Here is a 23587-nt window from a genome sequence, read left to right as displayed (position 1 = left end):
GAGGCTGCATCACTGTCCAGCAACACAGAATTCTTCTACTGTTCTAGAAAGGAAAAAAACACCAAAAGCTGCTACTGTGCCAAAAGGGAAAGTAAAACATSAGATGAGCCCTGAGCCTCTGTTCTGCCCTTTGTACAGATCCTTCTGTAAGGAGCAAGAATGTATTAAAATGCAAAAAAATGCACTCACAGGTCAAGAAAGTTACTGTCAGTTTAAAATGTGCATCTAGAACTTTGTGAAGTTAACCTTAGAACTTGCCCTGGATTTTTGTTTTTTTAATGACTTTTCAAAAAAAATATTCTGAAAAAATATTTAATCCAGAGTAAAATCACTCTCTATCAGTTACTACTCAAGGTACTCAAGCATCTTCAAATCATCAGCTTACAAGGCTGATCACATACTTCCGAATGTGTCGTTTTTTTTGTATGTAAAACTACTGATCACATTTCTGCATTATTTTAAATGACAACTGAATGTCTGCTTGTTTGTAATCCATTTCTCCCTCTAAAAGGGAGACAAGGACAAGAGCTTTGTCYGAAATCCTAATTATTAATTATTATKTAATTTTAAGTATAATGACTGAGGAAACACATTTGCTTCAAATATCTAAACAGAGATCGTTTTAATTTTCAAAAAGATGAGCAAGTACAATTTCTGAAGAAAAAGTTGACAATTATATCATTCTTCTCAAAAACTACCTTTATCACAGAGTTCGGTAACTGTAAGTCTGATTACCATTTTGAAACTTTGAAGGTATTTCCATACTTCATAATAATTACACTTATTCTAATGGAGACAGAGCAAAATACCGTTCACAGATTTAAAATACGATGCCACTTTTCACAGCAGTTTTTGTGACCCACCTCATGGGTCTTACCTCTATTCACAATATCTAATTTTTACTAAGTACAGACAAGTCAATAAGTTGCCATTTATTTGCACTAAACAAAATGCAAAAACCCACTTCCTTTTGTTTTTGCTTCAGCATATCTTCTTCAAACTGTTTCTGCATTAGTTCTCTTTCTCGTGCTAGACGCTGTTCCTCCTCTTGCTCTTCCCATTTCCTCTGCTCTTCTTCCAGTTGTTTCTTCTTCCGCTTTTCTTCTACTTGAGCCATTATTGCTTTCTAGCATTATAATTAAAAAAGTAAAATTAAAACACACACATACATTCATATTTAAATATGTACGAAGTAGATATTCTACTAAGTAAAATTTATTTCAAATGCTCTTTTTTTTTCTATTTCTCGCGAGATAAGTAGTTGTCTTACTGTTTCCATTAAAAAATCACCAGCTCAAAAGAGTAGTGGGAATGTGACATGCTAAGATACAATGGAAGTAGCTTTCTATGTAGTGGTATGGTGCTTTTGTAAGGAAATGGTGCTCTGATTTTTAGCTTATGTATTGTAAGCTAATACTTAGATATAATACTCAGTTTGAGTGTAAGACTGACTGCCCTAAATTTGCCCTGAATACATCTTAGTGAAGATTTACATACAATTAGAATGCTGTCAAGTAGTATATATGACAGTAAAACAGATATACAATTTTAGAAGTCACAGACTGTATGTCTCATATCAGTGTAAATGGAGAAAAGATGCACACAAACCCTACTACAGCTCTATAGATACTACATCTCTAAAGATACAATACTACTTTTCATCCACTCATTTCATTAAAACAGCAGTTGAGTTTAAAACAGAGATTTACCTGGTGTTCTAACTGTTTCTGCCGCCTTCTGTCTCTCTCTTCAATCTGGGCAGGATCTAGCAGAGCTGTCATTGAACGAAGGAAACTATAAACAAAAAAATATGAATTTTTAATGGAAAAAACCAAAGCCTTTCTTAATCACATATCTCAGCTAGATTTCAAGTAATATTTTCATACTCAGGATATCAGATTTTATAAAGTTACTATTATGAAATTAATTGTAGAAAGAACTAAGTAATATCATTTGCAGTAAACTTTATTAATGAACAATAGAAGCATCAGTATCTTCCTAAAAAAAATGAAAAGTATTTCTAAAACTAGCAAAACCTTAAATGAGTAACATTTACAGATTTGCAGAATGTTTTTCAAATATGTTTTAATTTTTAAGGAGATGATACAAGAAATTAATTGACTGGGAAGATGATTATTCTTACAAAGCTCACCTGACTTTTTGACTATGCTCCACAGGACTGTTTTTAGCCGTTTTTTCGTCATTTCCCACCTTTGAGGGCATGAGGTTGCCTAAAGCTGCAGGTGAGAAAGGGTGAATAAAAGCAGTCAGCTCCTTAGGATCAGGTGATGGGCAAAGAATTTCAGGCTGCTTTTTGTACACTCCATTTAAGGGGTGTTGTGCATTAGTATCAAGGTGGTTCTTTAAAGAATCAAAATGCACTGCCCATCTGTCATGCTCTTCAGCCTAAACAAACACAAACAACAAAACACAGAAATGGACTCAATTACATTGTTTACCATTATGTAAAGTACRGTTAACAAAACAGACAATACACATATTGTACAACTGGAACATTTGAAACCTGTATTATTGAGCGATAAAACAGGATTTAATTCCCTGAATGGAAAAAACAAAGCCATTAAGTCTGTTGTTAAAATATGAATCAAATCAGAAATTATTTTGCTGATCAACATACTTTATCAGCAACAACATATCAATACTGYATTTTCAGTATGTCTATTTTTCCAGCAACTAGGAAGTGCAAAAATTAATTAATCAAAAAGTTGAAATAAAAAAGTTAGTGTGAATTCAGGCTTTTCAGTAGTGCCTTTTCAATTGCTATTACTATACAATTTCATATTTCTTCTAACAATACTGCACACTGCCTGACTGACCCATCAGCATGCTGGCCACTCAGCCATACTCCCCTCCCTCATGCTATGGCCACATTCTCTCTCTAGTGACACAAACAAATGGTATCTTTTACCTTGGCCTGCATTTTGATTCTGGAGAGTAGCAGGATTATTGTGATTTGGGACTACTTACTGTCTCATATTAGGTATTAACTCTGGGCCTGCTGTTATACTAGAGATGCTCCTGTTTCTCCTATTTCATATTTTCAGCTGGATAGGCCTGCCTGTTATAAAGTAAGCCCTTTTTCAGGATCTTTTCCATCCACACCAACTATTATTCTCAAATAAACACGCACAAAAACTAGTTAATGGAAGAATTAGAATTAGAATTTTTATAGAGGTGACATCTCAGATTTAAATCTCCTTTCTTCCTTCTCCACCTGGACTTTTTTGGTTCAGTGTTGGCAACTGAGCATTCTAAGATACCACTATCAGAAAAAAAAATATGATTTTACCTCAAATTTTACTACACATATAGAGAAGATTTTGGTCTTCTGACTAAAATGACTGGGTTTTTTTKTTTGTTTGTTTGTTTTGTCTGGGCAGGGCCTGCAGAATCATTCCTTCAAGATTTGCCTTCTGTGAAACAGAAACTAACACATCCACTTAAAGGTCTGAGGCATAATTCCCTTCAAACAAAATTTCCCTTCTGTCAAAAAATTTTACACCTGTTTTGAAATAGCCAAGAACACCAAGGCCCAAAGTACTAAGAATCCAAGTGATTCTGCCCACTTGTTCCTTGAGTTCTGACTCTGCTTTTTATAACTCAGTGAAAGACCACATGAGAGATGTGGGGGAAATCTATTCTTATGTAATTCTGGGGTATAATATGCAGAAGGGGTAAGAGTGTAACACACACGCAAAAAGAGGACACCAAAGAAAATGCGATTAAATGCTTAAAACTTCCTTTTTAGAAAAGGTTAGAAATGAAATTGCCATCAGGTGGCTCAGTGGTCATTGCAAACAACAGCAAGAAGATCTAATTAGTAAACAAGGCAACTAATGATGAAATGTTTCACACCTGGGTTCCTTTCACAGCTATAAAGCTCCATTTGCAAAACAGGTTCACTTCCTTTAGCAGCTTGAGTAATGGGAAGACCGATGTTGTGTGCACACAGGTAATCAGTATTGGCAACAAGATTTTTAGGGTCATAGAGAAGGAAGTCCTCTTTTAGTGTGATAAATTCTGCAATTAAAATTAAGTATTTCTTTTTCAATGAGTTAACTGCTGTATGAAAACTTGTGAGTGGTTAAACTGAAAGTAAAAAAACTTAGCCTTTAATTTAGAAGGCCACAGGCTGTGAATGTTCATTTCAGGCAAATTTTGGTAACTGAGATTATTCCTTAGCAATATTGTGGAACACAGTAGATGGTAGTGGACAGCAGGGAGTGGTAAATATAAAATAAACCCTCCAGTCACCTGAATGAAGACCCTAAGAATACCAGTCTAGTTACGAAAAGCAAGGAAATCTGTAGAAGTTACTATAGCATAAAGTCACAGAAAAGGAAGCTAACCTTGTTTTATGGATGTTTGACAGTAGAGAAAAACAGTTGGTTAGGAAATCAAGTCAGAAATTTTCTGTCTAGTCCTCTCAGGACAGACTAAAGGAAGAATGTTCTCTGCCCTTTTCATCAGACCACACTCTGGCAGGGCTTTGTATTTAAGCATACAAAGTTTGGCAAATAAACCCCTGTATGAAAACCTCTGGGGTAAAAGGTATACTGGCTATTTTCAGCTGTCATGATGTTATTAATTTACTAAAAATTTCATTTTTATAAAGTGGTGTTGTCAGCACTGCTACCACACCGTTCAAAATTTAGTGYCTCCAGCCCTTAAGGGGAGGAAAAACAAACAAAAAAGTTATATCATCAATGCTTTCATCTGTGCAGCAAGCTCTCTATACATTAGACACAGGCCAGACTGTTCCTAGCCATCCAAATACTGARAGAGTTATTAACTGACTGCTTTTTTGAAGTGTCCTGAAGACTTATATTGAAAACCTGGATATTTTACAGATAAAAACAATTTTGTCACTAGTTCATTATGCCTAAAATGTCATCCTTATGTCTCAGAGGTGACAAAATCAATTTGAATCAGATGCTATGAGGGCAACAAAACAAAGTGTTAATGAGACCTGGAGAGAAAACAAAAACAATCGTATGGGATAGATTAGGCAATTAAATCATTGGACAGTTACAGGTGAGCTTCCTCTGAGAAACTCTTGAGAGCAGAGAACTAGTTTTTGTAACCAAGAGATCTCAGCTGTGGTGTACTGCTTACAAATATTATCACCTGTAAGGAAGCTGTGTTTCTAATAAAGCCTAATTAGTCCTCATTAGTGAATACCAATGAACTTTTTTTTAATGTCTTCTCTTTCAAAACATGACAGCAAGTTGTTTGAACTGGCTGAATTCTGACACCTCTAGTTACTTAAAAAACAGGAAAAAAAGAAAAGAGGAAAAAAAGGACTTTTTATAAGGATCATATGAGATACGGCTTGGGGTGGTAGAACACGACAGAAAAGCTGATGTATGAAAGACTTTTTCTTACTCCAAAAAGTCATTCTAATCTGCAGATACCTTTGATATAATTAGTTTTTCTTTTTGTAGCTTAACTTCTTCCTTCTGTTTGTCTAGCTCTTCCAACCACTCTTTCTGTTGCTCGTGCTTCATAGCACTTAGAGGTTGTTCCTGTGGTGAAGCTTCCTAGGGTAAGATAGATAATAGTCACTTAGTTGTTCCACCATGTTAGTGCCCTGTATGGGCACAGGAAAAACTAGGCAGAAAATTTTGTATTCAATTATTAGACCTAACCGGGCTGCTATTTTACAAAAACAATGCATGTAACTTTGTTACTGTGGCAACTGTCTGACTGTTCCATAACAATGCTTCAGTTTTAACAAAGCTGCTAATTAAGTTAATCTTTCGGTATGGTTCAAGCTTGAAAAATATTTAATTATACACAATGGGAATAAAAATACTTTTCTCTTTCTGCTTGCTATAGTTCACTGCTCAGTTTGCATTGCTGGCAGTTTCAGCAATGGTCTCTAGTAGTGATCAGCTGCATCCAGTATATGCTAGATGCCATCTTCTTTCTTCTGTTCCTACTTATGTATCCATATTACTTAAAAACTTTATACTCCATCTGCACTTGCAATTTTCAATGCTATCAGACAAAAATCAGGCCTTTTAGGAGTATCTACTAGGAAAAGTTGAAWACTGTATCTGGAATAGTATCCAATGAATATATTTTCAAGTCTTCTGTTTCCAATAGGTTCCCATTTCTCTATTTCTTTAATCTATGCTTAAAAACTATGTAATGCTGCAGCTGGCACCTCTAATACTACAGCTCAGCCCTGAAAATGCCATCTTCAGTGTTGTTATTTAGAGATAATTCATTCAGACACAGTACTCCAGAGAATCAAAAGGAAAGTCTACTGAATTATTTGGGCTTAAAAGAACTACAGCAGATATGTTCCTGTTAAATCATAAAAAAAAGGAAAAAGAAACTGCATGCAATTTTAAATCTTACCCCTAACATAAGTGCTGTGTAATTGACCCCTGGTAAGTCAGAAGAACTGAAATCAGAACACTGCCCAGCAGGACCACTTGAAACACTGAGTGGAACTTCATTAGCCTCTGTGGTTAAAATAGTTCTACAGACACAGTTTTCATCAGTAGTAGCAATGGAATGAGCTGGAAACACTGTCTGCAAATASAGTGACCATTGTGGTTTAAGACTTATGTAGCTGCCAGTTTTATTTGTATAGAATATCCTTTAGCATGTAATAAATTATACTTGTAAAAGCTGCTATTTATTGAAACTTAAGACAAAACTTGGAAGTTATGAATCTAGTTTCTAGTATTTCTGTAGAGCAAGACAAATTCTTATGGCTCAAAGAATGGGAAATTTCTGGGATTGCTGAATAGGCCACACAAGCAATTTGCTTTTACTATAGTTACTGACAGGAGCTACAACCATACTCTCTATTTAATAGCAATCAATTTTGTAGCAGAAGTCTTTTCATGTGAGTATATTGATCTTGCTTACAGCAGTTTGAGTGACAGACCTTAAAAGGTTGGTTACATTAAAAATCAAATTGACATGCTTTATTAAAATATAAACAGAGGTATTAAAGAAAAATAATAAACAATGGAAGTAATTATACAACCAGGAATTACCGAGACTGTTCTTTTGTGCTTACTGCTAGCTTACCTTATCTGGGTGAGCGGTTTCCATTTTCTCTGAAGAGGTTTTACAACTGCCAGGTCTTTTCCAGAAATCAGTCACCTCTCCCTCCAAAGTTTCTTTCAGTTTCTTCTTCAGAGCTACCTGCTCATCTTCAAAAAGCAAACTCTAGTAAGAGTTCCTAGTGTACACAGGTAACAGCATTTCAGAAGAAAAACAGTGCATGTCTATCCTACAATTCTGATTGTAAAAGATTTTGGATTACAAAATGAAGTGACAATTATCTGACCAGTTAGTCTAAAGGTGATTTTGCTTTCAGACAGGAGGGCTGATGAATCCTGGTAATTGGGCAGTCCTTCTGTGAAGAAGTGGAGAAGGTTTACAGACAATCCAGGAAGAGAGAAAACTATCAGGAATAACCCAGTAAGTAAATAATTTCTTTCTGTTTTCATATCAGCTTCTGACTATTGTGATGTTGATGTTCTCATCTTAGTAGAATTTGAAATTCAGCAATTTTAATTCAGTCCTGGAGACTGATAAAGTACATAGTTTACTGATTTGTAACAACTGTGATATAAGTAGATTTAAAAAGCTTAGGAAATGCGAAGTTGCTTGGCATCTTGTTACTTAAACATAAGAAACGGAGCAGAAATATATATTCTATATTTTACAGGTACCTAATTCCTTCTTCCATTGGGTCTTTTTAAGTTCTAATAGGGCTTTATCTCCTTCTCTTTCACCCAAGGTACTAAATATGTCAGCAGGTTTCCATGAATTCTTTCTGGAAAAGAGGGTAGAAAAAATATTTTATCTTAAAAGTCAATCTCTTAAGTTTACATGCTATTTCTTAATTGCTAACTAAAGAGATTGTTGCTATGATTACAAATTACAATAAGAATCTCTAGTGCAGCCAGTTTTTGTAGATAATCAACAGTACAGATCTACATACATAACTGCTTTCTGTCCTGGTTGTGGATACACTTCTTGTTTCCTGCTTAAATCAGAACTTGCTTCATCTGGAACTGATGAACCTTCACCAGCTTTTTGGAGCACTGTGATAGTGTTTTCCTCTGATGTCCTGTCAGTAGCTGTAGCAGAATTTATTTTTATATTTAGTATTTAAGTAAATTGTAGCAAACATACATGACAGATTCATGAATGTCTMTTAAACTTTCTTCAGCATTGAGTAAATAGTAAGAGCAGAAAATTGCCATTTCTTCACTATTTAGCAAAACTCTTTTCAATCTATCTTGTATGCCTAAGGTGTATAGGTTACAATTTCACGTACTATTTTATAACACTACAGATAGTAAAAATTCTTGGCAAAGAGCTGAGAGTTTGGTGACTCTAGTAATTATGTAATTGAAATGTTTCTTGTTCTTGATGATAAAAGACTTGCCTTGGATCAGAAACCAGAGGAGGGATACAATGCGAGAAGATGCATCATGAACTCTCAAGCTTACTTTTTACTGTTAAATACTTTTTTTTCTAACAACAGCAGGCAATTTTATAGTAGATGGTATTTTGTCTGAGATCCTTTAAGAGCAACAACTCTACCGGCTATAAATAATGAACACACAGTTAAGCTTTCACATTTTCCATGATACAAAACTTACTCAACTATCTTAAGACCTTTTCACTTTTGCAGGGTGATGCATCTTACCCGTTTCCTCTTGCTTTTCATTATGAACTTCAGAAAGACTTCTAGTTCCTTCTTTTACAGACATCAAAATCTGTTCAAGCTGCTCTTGTGTTAAACACACCAAACTTGTTCTTTGGTCTTCAGCTGATGCATTTTGAGGTTTCTGCTTGCTTTTTTTAACATTAAGATTCTCTGAATCAAGCATTCTGCTGGTACTACCTCTTTGGAAAATCAAAGAGTTATCTTTAGTTGGAGCTTCTTGTGAGGAGTTATTTGCAGTTACCATCAGTTTTTCACCTCTTGTCATTGATAAGCTTGATGAGCTTCTTGGTTTTGTTAAGCTTTCATGCTTCAAAAGGGTGTTTTGTGTTGACCTCGGAACATGCTCCGTGTGCCCTATTCTCAAGGCATGGTTAGCAACTCTGGATTTATTACCCATCTGTCAAAACAGTAACATTGCACCATACATTAAATAATTTAGTAACTTCACAAAGGAAACAAACTCAATGCTGAAGCAACAATTAAATAAGTGTCACTTTTTTTTTCTATCTGTTATGTCAACAAAAAGTTAATTCAGTAAAAATGAAATAACTAAGATGAGGATATGCTACTTCTACTGGAATATTTAAAGCAGGAGTTTAAAAACTAGTCTCATGTAGCATAATGTTAAAAATTCAAACATTCACTTCTTTGATATTTCTGAAAGTGTATGCCATACAGCCAGTACTAACGAAATCTCTATTCTTCCATCCTGTCCTAAATGGCCTTATGTTTCTCAAAGTTCTCTTTGTACACGTGTAATGATCTCCTACATATTGAAACCTTTTTCAGCTTTTTATCTCCCTACCTCTTTCATTCCAATTTGCTCTGATAAGGATGACCTGCACAATTCAGTAGATACTTGAATATACTCTAATATTCTGTTTTTCCAGAGTTTCTCTGAGATCTCTAAACTTATCCTTTAAGTGATTTCCTGTATTGCTTTRACTTCTTGACAAGCTAAGCTAAAGCATCTTCCAAAAGTAATTTACAGAACTTTGAATTTACTCTTTTTAATAGCTGTTATGAGCCTGAGAAATACACGTTAATTTTTCAAAAACATCACTGATTATAAATATTGAGATGATTTCAAAGGCGTTTTTAATTGCATGAATAAATTAATTAGTGTAACTATGTATGTTCCAACAACAAAGTTATTTTTTCCACTTACCTTCAATGCAGGTTTTGATGTACCTATTGGGGAAACAAACATGAATATGAGTGTTTAATAATGTCCTCCTGAAAAATGCATCTTAAGGAATTCATAAATTGTTACATTTATTTTTGTATGAAAAAAAATCACCATAACATCTGTCCTGATTATTCTCTATTTATTTACGCTATATATAATACTTCAAGTAGGTATTCCAGTAACTGTGTGCAGTTGCACACAGATCTCAGTGAACTGCTGAGCCAGTCTGATCCTGCCTTCCTATTCATTTCACTTTTCAGCAATGCCACTGTGCAAAGAGCTGCTTTCTACCTGTGATTTTTTTTTTGTTTGTTTTTCTGCAACATAGCCTTCCAGGATAGTCCCTGCATCCAGCACTATTCTATTATATAATGTAACTTGTTCCCCAGTCCTAAAGAAACGATACTTGCATAATTACTCCATCTCTCAGTTTCCTCTATCCATTTCCTGAACCATGCCTGTCTTGCAACCCAAATTACACATAAAAGTAACAATCTCAAAGATATTAAGTACTTTTGAAACTGATTGGAATACTTAATCTATTGATTAAATACTATTTATTAATGACACAAGAAATGCTGCACACAGGGCACTGGAGAGAGAAGGGAGAGAACAGGGRCATTTTAGTGAGGCACAGCTGCAGAAAACAAGGTTTTCTCAGCTGCACTCTGCTTTTTACTCTAGCAGTCGTTGTCGTGTGTTTTGGCATTGGTAGATGCTATACTTTTTTTTCTGGCATGATTAAAGAACTGTAGAATGCTAATTGTTCCACAAGTCCACAAAATCCCAATATTAATAGCTTGTTGTTTAGATAAACATGCTATGTTAACTGTTGTCCTGTGAAGACAGGCATTAAACCCTGCACCATTTTGATGATGATTCAGTAGTAAGACTGTTTTGGGACTGTTTGCCCGGGCTCTCAGGCACTCTGCTCATTTGAATAGGTAATTCACTACTTGGCTTTTTTCCACCTATTAAGAATTCAAATAAGAATTAAAAAGCATGTGAACCACATCTCTCTGTGGAAGGGATAAATATAAGCAGGTCCACTGCTTTGATAGGAGCATCTAAACACCATGAGCTCCAAAGTAATGTTTATGGGTTATTTTCTTTGCTCTTGAAAAGAAAAAAATACCTTGAACAGCAGCTTAAGCTACCACAGAATAATCCTACTTGAGCCCCTAAAACCATGTGCAAAATCTGATATTGCATAAAATGGAAATTCTATAGTAATGCATTTTGAAAGAATTTTTGATAAAATCCTATTAAAGTAACCGCCTCTTAAACCAGTTGTATAAACATAATTTGTTTATTGCTTGTTCAAAGCAAGGCTAATGTTTTATTGCACAATAAAAAAGCACCCTAGAATTTGCACTGGCCCTGTCCTGCAATTGATCTTTGCTGCAGTTAGCAAGAGTGAAAATTGTAGCTCTCCTATATGAAAGGCGTTGTGAGGTTTTGTTTCTGGTATGGGAGGTGTTGTGAGGTTTTGTTTCTGGTAGATCAATGTTCTTTGCTGAATGAAAATACCCTATATGCTGGACAGGCATCTTTTAGATACAGAGAAAAGAGATGCATTTCAGAAGGCATTAAAATGGAGAATTTCTTCATCCCGCCACCTTTGCAGAATAGTGGAAAGGCGATTTTATGCTTGCATACAAGCAAATGTATGGCAAATGAAAGATCTAGAGTTTATTAATTGTTTTGCAGCCATGTAACTATTGATATGAGGCAATTCTGGGTAAATAAAGCAGAGTACAGCAAAGCTAGTGAAATCCTCAAATTATGTATGCCCATCTAATAAGGATCTATAATGGTGTCTCTAGGCACAAAAGAAAAAGCTAAGCTGTAGAAAGAGTCAAGTTGTGAGGTTTGGATCTTAAGTTAAAGASCTTTAAAGACTACTTGATCAATAACTTTAAAAATACCGTAAGAAGCTAAAATTAGTCTAGGCTTTCCATCCAGTATTTCAGTTTCAAGCTTCAGTCCATCTCTAAAAATGAGAGAGAAAAATCTGAATTAATACCTACTAATGATAAAATGCTTACGTTAATAGCAAAAACTAAATTCTGCTTTACCATAGAGTATATATACATCACACTTGTGATCCACATTTTTCACATCCCAGCTTTTTTATAAAAATGAGAAGTGATTAGGTACAAAAAGATTAACAGGTCTCAAAAAGCGTATCTTATCACAGTGGAATATTCAACCTGACATAATTCTAAGCGAATATTCGAAGTGAAAGTACTAGTGTTATCTGCAACAGGAAGCTTCCTCATGAAGTTTATCAAATACACACTGTGGACTACAAGGAATGTTAAACAAATGCCCTTAAAATCCAGCAGTGCTCAAAATTGGACAGAGTGTTCTGAAAAATCTTTAACTGTTTTCTTGCAGCTCTTTGATTAATCGTTTATTTTTAAGTAGAACAAATTCTACCATAAAGATTTAAAAAATCAGGCGTGTTATTTGTGATTTAAATTTTGCAATTAGTTGTGTAAAATGACCAAATGGTTTTCCTTATTCCACGCGTTAATTAGATCAGTTCACGAGGCCACTCTCGGTGCTTTATAGATGACCCCTGTCTTTAAGTTGCCTGATTTCATTTTCATGCTAAGCTACCTCAAACTCGCATGCAGTTCGCRTAACGCTTGCTCGTTGACATGGCAGCAGTGCCATGCTAATCCCGGCTGCTAAAAGCGTGCCAGGCAGCTGAGAGGGAACGAGCGTTCATCTTTATTTATTACAGATCTCTCTTTGTGCGGGGAAGCCAAGGCCGGGGGCCTCCCTCCCCGGGGGGCTCCCTCCCCGGGGGGCTCCCTCCCCGGGGGGCGCTCCCTCCCCGGGGGGCTCCCTCCCCGGGGGGCTCCCTCCCCGGGGGGCTCCCTCCCCGGGGGGCTCCCTCCCCGGGGGGCGCTCCCTCCCCGGGGGGCGCTCCCTCCCCGGGGGGCGCTCCCTCCCCGGGGGGCTCCCTCCCCGGGGGGCTCCCTCCCCGGGGGGCTCCCGCGCACCCGCCGCCGCCGCCTTACCCCAGGTTCATGGCGCTCCGCGCTCGCGGCGGCCGTTGCTGCCCCGCGCAAGGAGCCGCCCGCCGATAGGCTCGTGCCGAGGCGCCGCCCGGCCAATGCGCTGCTCGCACACTGCGGAGTGCGGCCGAGGCAGGGRGAGCGCGTTGTGCGCAATGTCCGTATTCTGTTTCCTTGGCATTAAGATACTAAAAGCAAATTGTTAAATAAAACTGAATCACGTAGTGCACTTTCAGCACCCTGCTGAAAAAAAAAATAGATGTAACCTTGCTGCATAATTTAATTGAAACCTAACGCTACTGTGCAGAGGCTGAATCCTGTTTTCCCTCGGCAGTTGCCCCGTGGCTGAAGCGGTGCCCAAGGGGGAACCGATTCCCTCTTCCAGGCCGCCTTGCAGCATTGGCAGGATGTTTCGGCATTGTGTGTGCAATAGGTGGCTTTGGATTGTCAGTATTCGCTGTGGTAAATGAGGGAGGTGTGGTTCCATCCCAGCCCTCGCCATCTCGTGGTTAYGTGGAAAGAGCTGTTGGAGGTCGTGTCCCACGACGGGCAAGGCGCTAGCCTAGGAAAWGGCCATTTCCCTCCGATTCACTCATCTCCCTCCTTCTGGGACATTTGTTTTCTAAAGCAAAACAGAGCTGGCCATACTTGATCCTTCATGATTTTTAAATGTGKTTTTTTTCCCATCTCTTGCTATGCTTCTTTCCAAAAGAAAAGAATCTTAGTTTGATGCCCACATCATTTATAATAAAATGGTTAAACAGAATTGCTTTGGATTTCTATTTGAGACAGTAGGTGGCAATATAGTTTCAAGCATCTTTGAGAAAGATTGACATACAGATTTTTTTCCTCAGCAACAATGAATTTCAGTCATTTTGGATTATTAATTTTAATATTTTTGTAAATAAGCTGGCTGTTTTACTAGACAAGTGCAAAGAAACAGTTTCTTTTAACAAGCTGTCCATCTAAACCTCTAAATATAGCAGATTAAGAGCCCATATTTGAGACTTCACCTAAAATGAATAATTAAAGTATGTACCTGACAGCCTGTTCTCTAGCTTGCTTTGTTATCAGATGTCCACAGAAATGGTAACCTCATAGCAAATCTTAATGTTAGTGTCCAGGATCTTATCAAAGTAGCCTTTTTCATGCAAATCATGGTGGTTTCAGGACTTAGAGAACACTATGCTACCCTATTATTTGTCTGCGCCTCAAAGTTATCTACAGTTATCTCTATTGTTGTACTACATACATATGGAACTGGAAGTTCCAGAATGGAGCAAGTTTGAGAAGTACGTTATACACAGATAATCCATTATAAGCCTTCAAAAAAAGACAACTAATATTGCTCCTATAAAGCAATTCAAGCTCTCAATCCAAAATTTTGGCTGTAGGATATCAGTGGGTGGAGGTTAAGGCTTCTTTCAAAGTAATAGAACAAATCCATCCCCTATCAAGTTCTGTGTTTAATGCTGTTTCTAAATGAATATGCATGAGATACYCAAGAGAATTCATACAGGACATTACAGGAAGGCTATAATATTAGTATCTCATTACTGCTCAGTCTTGATAGCTATAGAAAATCATAAGTATCAAAAGGTGATTTCCTTTTTATTTAGAGCACATCAGTTCTGTAGTATGCTTAGGGCTTTSAGTTTATCACATTTGTTAACAGTTTGGCAGAACTGAACTGTGCTTTAATAGAACTTCATCTGTTTATTCTTGAGATTGTTAACAAAAAAGCAAGAATTGGGGAAGCTGSAACAAAGTTATCTTTTTGCCCTCCCTGAATCCATCCTCCAGCTTGCATACCCACTGCTGGTATGTCACGTTACTCCTAGGCTGGCTTTTTAATTCACTTGCTTTCAAAATTCATGACCCCCTGCAGGTCACAATAATTGCTATGAACAAAAGCATTCAGGAGGCCTGCATAAATATGCTTTCAGGGTACGTACATCTTTATGAAGTATCATGAAATACCATACAAAGCACTTGCATTACTCATTAATTAAACTATCTAATAGCCTGGGTAAGCAAGGTAAGAGGATGAGATTTCAGTGAGAGGTGAGTATTGTGAAAGTCCCACCAGGTATCTGTGTCTGTCTTGTTCTCCAGACGTGTAAGTGCCATTAACAGACYGTCTTAAGTGACTTAAGAGGACAGGTCCCACTGATTTTTTCAATCACTTAAATACTCATGAAAATACTACTCAAGTATTATGATGGATGTCTAGGTGGGAAAATGGATTTGCACAATGATTAAATTAAACAAAATTAGTGATAGCACTGGAAGATAGAATGGTTGAGTTTGGGCCTGGGAAACAAAATGCAATTACAGTAGAAATAAAGGTGAGAGTTTCATCTGAGAATGTTTCCTTGGGCCTTGCATTTGGACTGTAGCAAGATTTGTAATTGGCATTGTTGTTGGATAAGGCCTTTTATGTTTTAAATAGCTGACTTGAATATACTACAAATGTTGATTCAGTTTGTCCATTTGTGATTTTGATCATTTTAACTTAATTTCAGGGAAGGGAGTTTCAAACATTTTCGTAACAGGGCCACAACATTCAAAATAAATGCATTCTTTTACCTCACAGTGACTGATTTCAACATCCTTCCTCTCAGTGYATGTAGTTTCCCTAGGCTATCCAGCCATTGGTGACAGAGAAAAGTAACTCTGGAATGTCCCTGAGGTATATTATTCTGAATGAAATCTAGCTGTTTGAACTATAGGAAATGATATGTGCACATGTGAGCAAATTCAGCAAAAATGTGTGAAATGCTCTACAGATCAGCCGTAAGATAATGATCACTCCTTAAGAACTGCAACCCTGAAATCATGAAGATTTCTCATATACTATTGGACAGATTCAAATTCTTCCCCCCCACCCCTCGGATCATCAGAAGTTAAATGTGAAATATAAACATTTTTGGCCTCGCTTGCAATTCGAAGTTTTAGACTTTAATTGCTTCCTACAAAAGCTTTGCTTTGTAGGAAAAGATATGAGAGTAACCATCAACCTTCTGCAATCAAATGCCAGCATGAGATTGTATTAATCCTTAGCTAGCACACTTGACAATTAATGAAGTGAATGTATGAACTGAGTGCCAAATAAACTGTTCAAATCAAACAATCATTTTTTCAAGACAGCCTGTTACTTTTCAGCACTCTAATTGATAAAGGGCTGACTGTTTTGTTTTTAAAATAGTATTCCAAACAGAAGGTGATGTGATGACCATAGAGCTGTTGTCTGATATCATAGATTAGTACACATTAAGAAGGTTTTTAAATAGTGGGGTATTTCTAAAATATTGACTCCTTCTGTTTCTTGAGTCTTGATATAATGACTCTTTCTATTTCTAATAGTGATTAAAAATATTTCCMCTGGTATTTTATATGATTATTCTTAGCTGAGTATATGTGTATGTGTCTGCTTTTTGGCTTGGTTTTAAGGATTTAAAATACAGAGCTAGATTGATGTYGTGCTACTAATGCACTGCCAAAAATGCTCAAATAGAGTCCAAAGAGGGTCTGTGAAACAACCATATGGCCAGAAGCTGAAACACGCTCATTGCTGTTACAGCATAGCAAAGAAGTAACCTTTTCCCTGTCTGCTTCAGTTTTCCATTTAYAAAGTAGGGCAGTATTATTAAACCATTTGATAGGATTTTTGTTCAAATATGTTAGATTATTATTTCCTAAGTGCCATCTCAGTTTCATAGAATATATATTACTGTAGTTTCCACTAACCCAGAAAAATGCAGTTTCATTTCATCTCTTATCTACGGCTACATGGCTGCATTTTTGTGATTTGACTTTTGAAAAATGGTAAGAGTTACTTCATTTTATCAAGATAAAAATATCTTTTGGTTCAGTCTTGGGGAGGAGGCAAAATAATGAAAATAATAGCGTAGGGGAAGCCTACCTGCTTGTTTGTATAACTAGCTCTGTCAGCTTGAAGCACTGAAATTTTGCATAGAAGCTACTGGGGTGAGGATTCCTTACCTGGGTATATATGAGCCTTGATAGTCACTGTTTAGAGGGAGTTAACACTAGCCATTTTTGGTTTTTACTTCCATTCATTATTTCCTAAAAACAAACAAACAAAAAAGACAATTACTTATTCCTTGCTAGTCTGAATTGCATTTTCTTCATTAATGCTAAAGAAATTAACGTTTTAGACAAGTAAAGATCACCTTAACTGACATGGGATACTTGCAAAGTGTGAAGAATCATAGAATCATAGAATGCTTAAGGTTGGAAGGGACCTCAGAGGTCACCTAGTCCAACCCCCCTGCACATGCAGGGACGCCTAGAGAACATGGCACARGGCTGCATCCAAGCGAGTTTTAAAGATCTCCAAAGGAGACTCCACAACCTCTCTGTGCAGCCTRTTCTAAGCCAAGTAAGATCACTGTGGAATTAATCTAAACCTTTAAGGCCATATTCAGAGAGATCATAAGAYGCCTACACATTTGAATCATGGTTTAATTGAAGGAAAATATGAGGAGGCCACTTAGACTGGATTGCCACAGGTGAAAAAAAAACCAAACATACAGAAATATGGGCAAAGATAAAAGTTGCTGAGCACTAAACTTTTTGAGCAACTGATTTACTTGAGTAACCTCTAGCTCAATAAATACTGTATTGGTTGCTGCAGAAATTGAGCTATTTTATCTTTGTRACAAGTATGATATGGACTGTGGCAATGAAGTCTTTCTACGCCCTCTTTCCATCTGTGTTCTGCACCCATCTGTCATTCTTTCCCCCTGTTTAGGGGGAAAGCGTTCTGGATTTGTAGCACTGTTTGTGTTTACAACCCAGCCAACCAATACATGGAATGTGACTGAAACTGAGACCTGCTGAAATGATCACTTAGCAATAGGAGCTGTCCTACAGGCAGGAGGCCATTTTTGGGTGTTGGAGATGTTCAATTCAATTCTGTTTATCATGTTGCACCTTAGAAGGAACCACTGTTGCCCTCTGCTGTCCTGAGGATACTCAGCTTCTGAATAACGGCAGATCATATAATGGAGTGGCTGGAAACAACTGGAATCTAGGCAAACAAAAAAACAATGCTGTCTAAAAGATAAGACTCAGGTTAATTAATACTTTTTTCCCCTCACATGATGAAACCAAATGTCTAGTTGCTATTATATATACAAGCTCTAAAGGCTTTGATGTGTCTTTGTTACCAACTAGGTATGTGCAAAAGGAAGAAAGAAGGGGAAATGATGTTTAAAAATTTTCCATACCATTTTTTTTATTCAACACCATCTTAAGTGTTATCACAGAAGTCAGATAAAAACAATGCTTTTTTTACCCATGTATTTAAGGAATTTTCACTTAAATGTTTAAATTACAAAATGTTATTTTGTAATAGTATATTTTATATCTATATATTTAATGAGCTGTATGATAGCCCTTCTGGATTAGATTTCTTCCTTTTTCCTAGAGAGATAATGCATTTAATATCAGCATATACCTACTCAAATGACTAAAAAACAGACTGGAAATGTAAATAAATAAACAAGGAARTTTTAAAATAGCTCAGAAGTATTGAATTTGTGAAAGGACTAATGACAAGAATATGTTAGGAACATTTCAAAAAATATTTGTCAACTGGGAAAAAATATAAGTTCAGGAAGAAATTAAATTTTTATAATGTATTTATTTAGGAATGAATATGTTCCTTTTCACTAATATGGTAAGGGTTATTATTAATTTAAAAGAGTTCCACTTAAAAAAAAAAAAACAATTTTTACTTACTAAATGAAGTGTCATTGTACTTCTCACTTCATTTGAGCATTTATAGACCAGTCACAGAACTGTCATATTAATTTCAGAGCATAATCTTTATTTCTAAATCTGTATTAATGTTCTATGACAAAACAAGCAATCTTCAGCCTTGCCACTCTTCTGAGTGGCATATGATGGACTGTACGTGAGGCAGGTTCCCCCCACTGACAGTCTGTATTCAACACATTAAATGACTTCTACCAAAAATAATGCTTTCCAAAAAGTGAATGAGATTCACTTTGCATTTTTGCATAACAAAAATATGTTACAGCACATAAAAATTGAAATGTTTCAGATAATTTTAAGTTGCAGACAGCTCCCCTCAGAGTACCCAATGAATGTCTTACAGAAAAGGGAGAAGAATATAGAGAAAATTAGAATTTAAGATGACTGAATCATCAGTTTGTTTCTTCAATAACATAACTTCACAGTATTTATGCTGGGGCTATGAACAGATATATGGGTTTTTGAGCACAGGAAAAATGCAGTCTTGGGAATACTGCTGCACCTTGGGTTCTACTCTAAGAAGACCAAACTCAGAAATACTGCTGTACCTTAAGTTCAATTTAAAACTGAATGCCAGAGGTGACAGATTTATGGACCATTTCTGTTCTTAAGCTAACCGTTGCTGGAATTGGATTAATAAGGAATACTTCATCCTAAATTCACTACCTTTCACTTTTTTTTCAAATGTCTATTTCATAAGCACTGCCATAATTCCATTGCAGTATGTTTTTTTTGCTTGTACAGATATAAATTTTAAATAGTGCAGTACTTTATCTTGGCTTTTACCCCATCTTTCATTCATTTCCTCCTCCTTAGTTTATTTGATTCTACTTATATGCATCTTACTCATTTCCATGCATCTGAAAATGTTCCACTTTGCAAGCTGATCTGCAAAAAAAAGCACTTCCAGAATACATCTCTAAAATACATGTATTCTAATATACATGCAAATTAATATAGATCAGTTTTCAGATCAGAGCTTAAATCTTAAATAGCAATATGCAGATTTGAACTATTTTCTGTTCTGTACATGATTTTGGAACACCTCAGTTTGAGCTTTGGTTACATACGGGATTTGTCTTTTAATAACTTAGTGTAGGAGAACTACAGTACCCCGACCGTCTGCGTTAAGCTGAGCTCTCTGAAGCAGCCAATTTTCCCTTCCAGAACACGGCTGTTGCACATGCTGGGTGCTGATTACAAGTATTATCTTAAGAGAATCATTTCTCAATATTTAAGAAAATAACTTTTTTTTTAAGGCAGTCCCCTGTGCTTTTAAACTCCTGCTGGCTTTACCACAAMAGGAGGCAACTGGCAGGTAGAATCATACCACTCCAAGGCTGCTGCATTGTATTTATCAAACAAACGGTAAGGAGGAGGAAGACCATGAAAAATCAGCAACCTGCAGCTTCTCAGGTAGTAAAACAAAATCTACTCTACAACAAAGAATAATTGACAATGAAAGAAAAAAACTGTACTACTGTGCAACCAAAATGGCTTATTGTGTAAGGAGATGGGAAGAGATTGGAGAAGGACCCAAAGGAAGATTAATAGCCTTTGGACACSATAATGTCAGAGAGAACACAAGAAAAATTCATTGCAGGTAATAGGCCTGAGAGAGACAGCATGTAAACGGAACATCTGCTAACAAACATTTTTTCCATATCTATTTTAGAGATAGGCATAGCATAGGAAAGTTCTATAGTAAGTGTGCTGAACAGCCACAAGATCTGGCATTTTTATGTGCAAACAACCTAGACTTACCTTACACTCCTGAGTACCTGCTATCTTGCCAGACTAAATCCTTTTTAAGCCTGATCTCCTTTCTTCACTTCTATTCCTTATAGTACAGTGTGGATCACCGTAATCTCTGCTTCATAAAAAGAACACAGAAGCAAAGAGTCATTTTGCTCACTAGGTGAAGTAATTTAAATAAATTGCTTTCTTCTCTGTGGGAAGAATATAGGGAGAATATACAATGAAGATAGGGAGAGGAAAATAACTTTTTTCAGTATGATCCTGTAATTTCCCAATATATGGAATATTTAGGATGGATTTTTATCTAGGGATTAAGATCAATTTTATAAAAGCCTTTTTTTAATAAAAACTACTTTGTATAAATTGAGGGTCAGTGGAACATAGTGGATTTAAAGTGTTCTAATTAGAATGTATTTTAGYTAACATATAAGACTAAAAGTGTTGACTGAAATGTCAAACTTATGACCTCTGAAAGGAAATTTGGAATCGGAGTTGGGAAAGTCCTTACTTTCATGTATACATCATAATCTACTTTAGCCAAGTGCTTTTGTGTAGCACATGGATTAATTAAATCATAGACTTCAATTTACAGTATTTGATAACTCAGTGGTATTTAAAAAATGTATATAAGGACCTGAARATCTTTTTGAAATCCCTAAGGTCATTTACATAGTTAACCACTCTCTGTTAGATAGCCGAATTTGAGTATTAAATGTCATTGGCGAATTCTAGTGTTAAATGTCACTAACTGTAAAGTGTTATTGGACATAGTTTACAGAAACCCATCAGAAGGGTCTTTTTTTACAACTAGACTCACATTTATAGAAAAACTTAGTACCATTGCTGCTTTCAAAAATCTCATCCTTATTTGAGTGTCTAAAATGAAGGAGAGCTCTTTAAAAGTGGTTCTTAGTATCCAAAGTAGACTTGCTGTCCTTCAGGGGAGTTTCTGGTGAAACGTCATTCTTAGAATACAGCTAAAAGTAATAGGTTCCTTGATGCGGGGGGGTGGATGCACATAACTAGGAAATACCAGAGTGAAATGGACTTTTTACTGGGCATGCAAATGTGCTASAGGTGCTAAAAAGGGTGGCGAGGCAGTCACCTTAAACCTCTGAGTCCACAAGCACTGTCAGAAGGGCCAGTAAAGATTTCATCTTGACATAGGAAACATCATGTGGAATCACCAGGCAAGAAATAGTTCTCTAGAGTGATCTGTAAAATTCTCACTCATTTTCAGTTGTATTCTTCAACAGTTGCTTGGTTAAGATATTTTWAAAAAATGAATGCAGGGAATAAAAATATCTCTTGTAAAATCCAAACTACCTATAAATAAGGACCAGAAAAAATGTTATTGAAGATGTTTATTGTAATCACTGCCTCCTGTTTTTTTATCTTGGCATCACTGTTGCTCCTCCATACATATTAAAAGTGGTAACGTACTGTGCTCAACACTGGTGTATCTGTCTGCTCAGAGATCACAAAATTGCATTCCCTAGTTTTCACGACTTATAAAAATCTTTCTAATTGAGCTACACTTAAGTGATGAATGCATTTAACCTCCCTTTCACAGTAGTTGCTACTGCTATAACATACAGTTTGCCTGTCTGCTTTTTTCTATCCACAGTTGTTTTCTAATAGCCCTGAAGCTTCCAGAACAAATCTAATACTGCAATGCAAAATACTCCTGCATCCCAATATATTAAATTTGAACATATTTGAGTGAATATTTAATATAGTTTCACTTCTAAGTACAGTATTTTGCATCTGGCAAGAGGAAAAGCATATCAAAATTAAGTTGTGAGCTTTTCCATTGCTTTTCTCTTACCTTCTTTGTAGGTGATAATTTTGTAAAATTTTGCGAAGATATTTCCTCATGTATCCAGTAATCTCACCACAGAATTTATATTAGTACTTTTGTTTGGTTTTTGACCCATTGATTTTTCTGGAAGTTCTAAATATGCTTCTCAGCAATGCTGTATGTTTTCCTTTATTTTCTAACAGATACAAGCCCTTCAGCATAGATGATGCTTTTTGCCTACTTGTTTTATTTTTTCACATCTGCCAAAGAGATACTGTGCCACTGAACACTAATGRATTGACAGAAGCTTACATGTTTCTTCATCCTTAAAGGTGAGGGAAGGATAAAACAACAGCTGTTTATAGGCTTCACTTTTATCTCCTATTTATTGAGCTTTCTGTAATTTTCCAGTAATTTAGAATAATCTTCTTCCTAAGCTTAAATCCATATGCTAAAAATGAGAAAAAAAGAAATTAAATTATTTTGATATATTTAGTACATAACCAGGATTCATCTGAAACAAAATTAATAGGGATTTCCACAAAGCTTTAAGCTTTGATTTGTTGTTTTTTCCTTTTTCTCTTGATTTTAATTGACTTCCCTAACAAAGTCGATGAAACAATTAGAAAGTCCACAAAAGGGACAAAGTTGATTAGGCAGCATCATATAAATACAGATTTTTTTTCTCTAAATGTTTTATTAAGTAATAGCCAAGAAGGAAAATGACTTGAATTTGAAATAACTAAGTTATGAGATCCACCTTCTCCCTCATTGCACAGTCACACCTCAGGCATATTTAGGCTTGCAAAATGCATATGCTTAGATCTGCAATCTACTAGAAATAGATGTGCCAGACTGACGATGAGAAATTCCTGTACTTTAACAACCATTTTGAACCTATCTGTGGAAAATTTATATAATATCAAGATGAGAATTAGAAAACACTTATCCTTCTTTATTTTTCAAGTCCTCTTTTTCTCTTTTTCAAAACAATTTATAACATTAATCTATTCTTTGGAATATGATTACCTAATATTAATTGCATAGAACTCTTATCAATATCATAATACTGCCAGGCACTGCTTAACTCAATTCCACGCTTAAGCAGAGAAATGAGGTGATTTGTTTCTCCAGGTTACATTGTTGTATGATCTTCAGCATGGTATRTGTCACAGTAACCTGCCGTAAAGTCATTTCAACAATAACCTAGCAGTTCTGTAAACAAAGTATGATCATATTACATCATTTCAATAGATAACTTGAAAGATAAAAGTTAC

The 23587-nt window shown here is 36.0% G+C and overlaps 1 protein-coding gene across 4 annotated transcripts in view; it reads right to left on the bottom strand.

Annotated features, from left to right (window-relative positions):
- CCDC66 (coiled-coil domain containing 66) overlaps positions 1-12994 on the bottom strand; it is a 32259-nt gene extending 19265 nt beyond the window's left edge. For 3 of the 4 annotated variants that reach the window (XM_026035413.1, XM_026035411.1, XM_026035410.1), the window contains exons 1-12: positions 12950-12994; positions 11846-11910; positions 9897-9919; positions 8708-9125; positions 7994-8132; positions 7722-7825; positions 7072-7196; positions 6388-6564; positions 5436-5561; positions 2153-2406; positions 1710-1794; positions 965-1126 (exon numbers count right to left, since the gene is read on the bottom strand). In XM_026035413.1, the coding sequence (XP_025891198.1) occupies positions 965-1126; positions 1710-1794; positions 2153-2406; positions 5436-5561; positions 6388-6564; positions 7072-7196; positions 7722-7825; positions 7994-8132; positions 8708-9125; positions 9897-9919; positions 11846-11910; positions 12950-12960 (1689 nt within the window). In that variant the 5' untranslated portion in view covers positions 12961-12994. The remainder of the gene's footprint in view (positions 1-964; positions 1127-1709; positions 1795-2152; positions 2407-5435; positions 5562-6387; positions 6565-7071; positions 7197-7721; positions 7826-7993; positions 8133-8707; positions 9126-9896; positions 9920-11845; positions 11911-12949) is intronic. The other variant, XM_026035414.1, reaches the window with a different exon arrangement.
- Positions 12995-23587: the final 10593 nt, after the last annotated feature.

The sequence above is a fragment of the Nothoprocta perdicaria genome, unplaced genomic scaffold (genome assembly GCF_003342845.1).
Source record: "Nothoprocta perdicaria isolate Ctin4 unplaced genomic scaffold, notPer1 scaffold_16, whole genome shotgun sequence".
Lineage (NCBI taxonomy): Eukaryota > Metazoa > Chordata > Aves > Tinamiformes > Tinamidae > Nothoprocta > Nothoprocta perdicaria.
The sequence above is the reverse complement of the archived record's forward strand: the minus strand, read 5'-3'. Positions and strand labels throughout refer to the sequence as shown.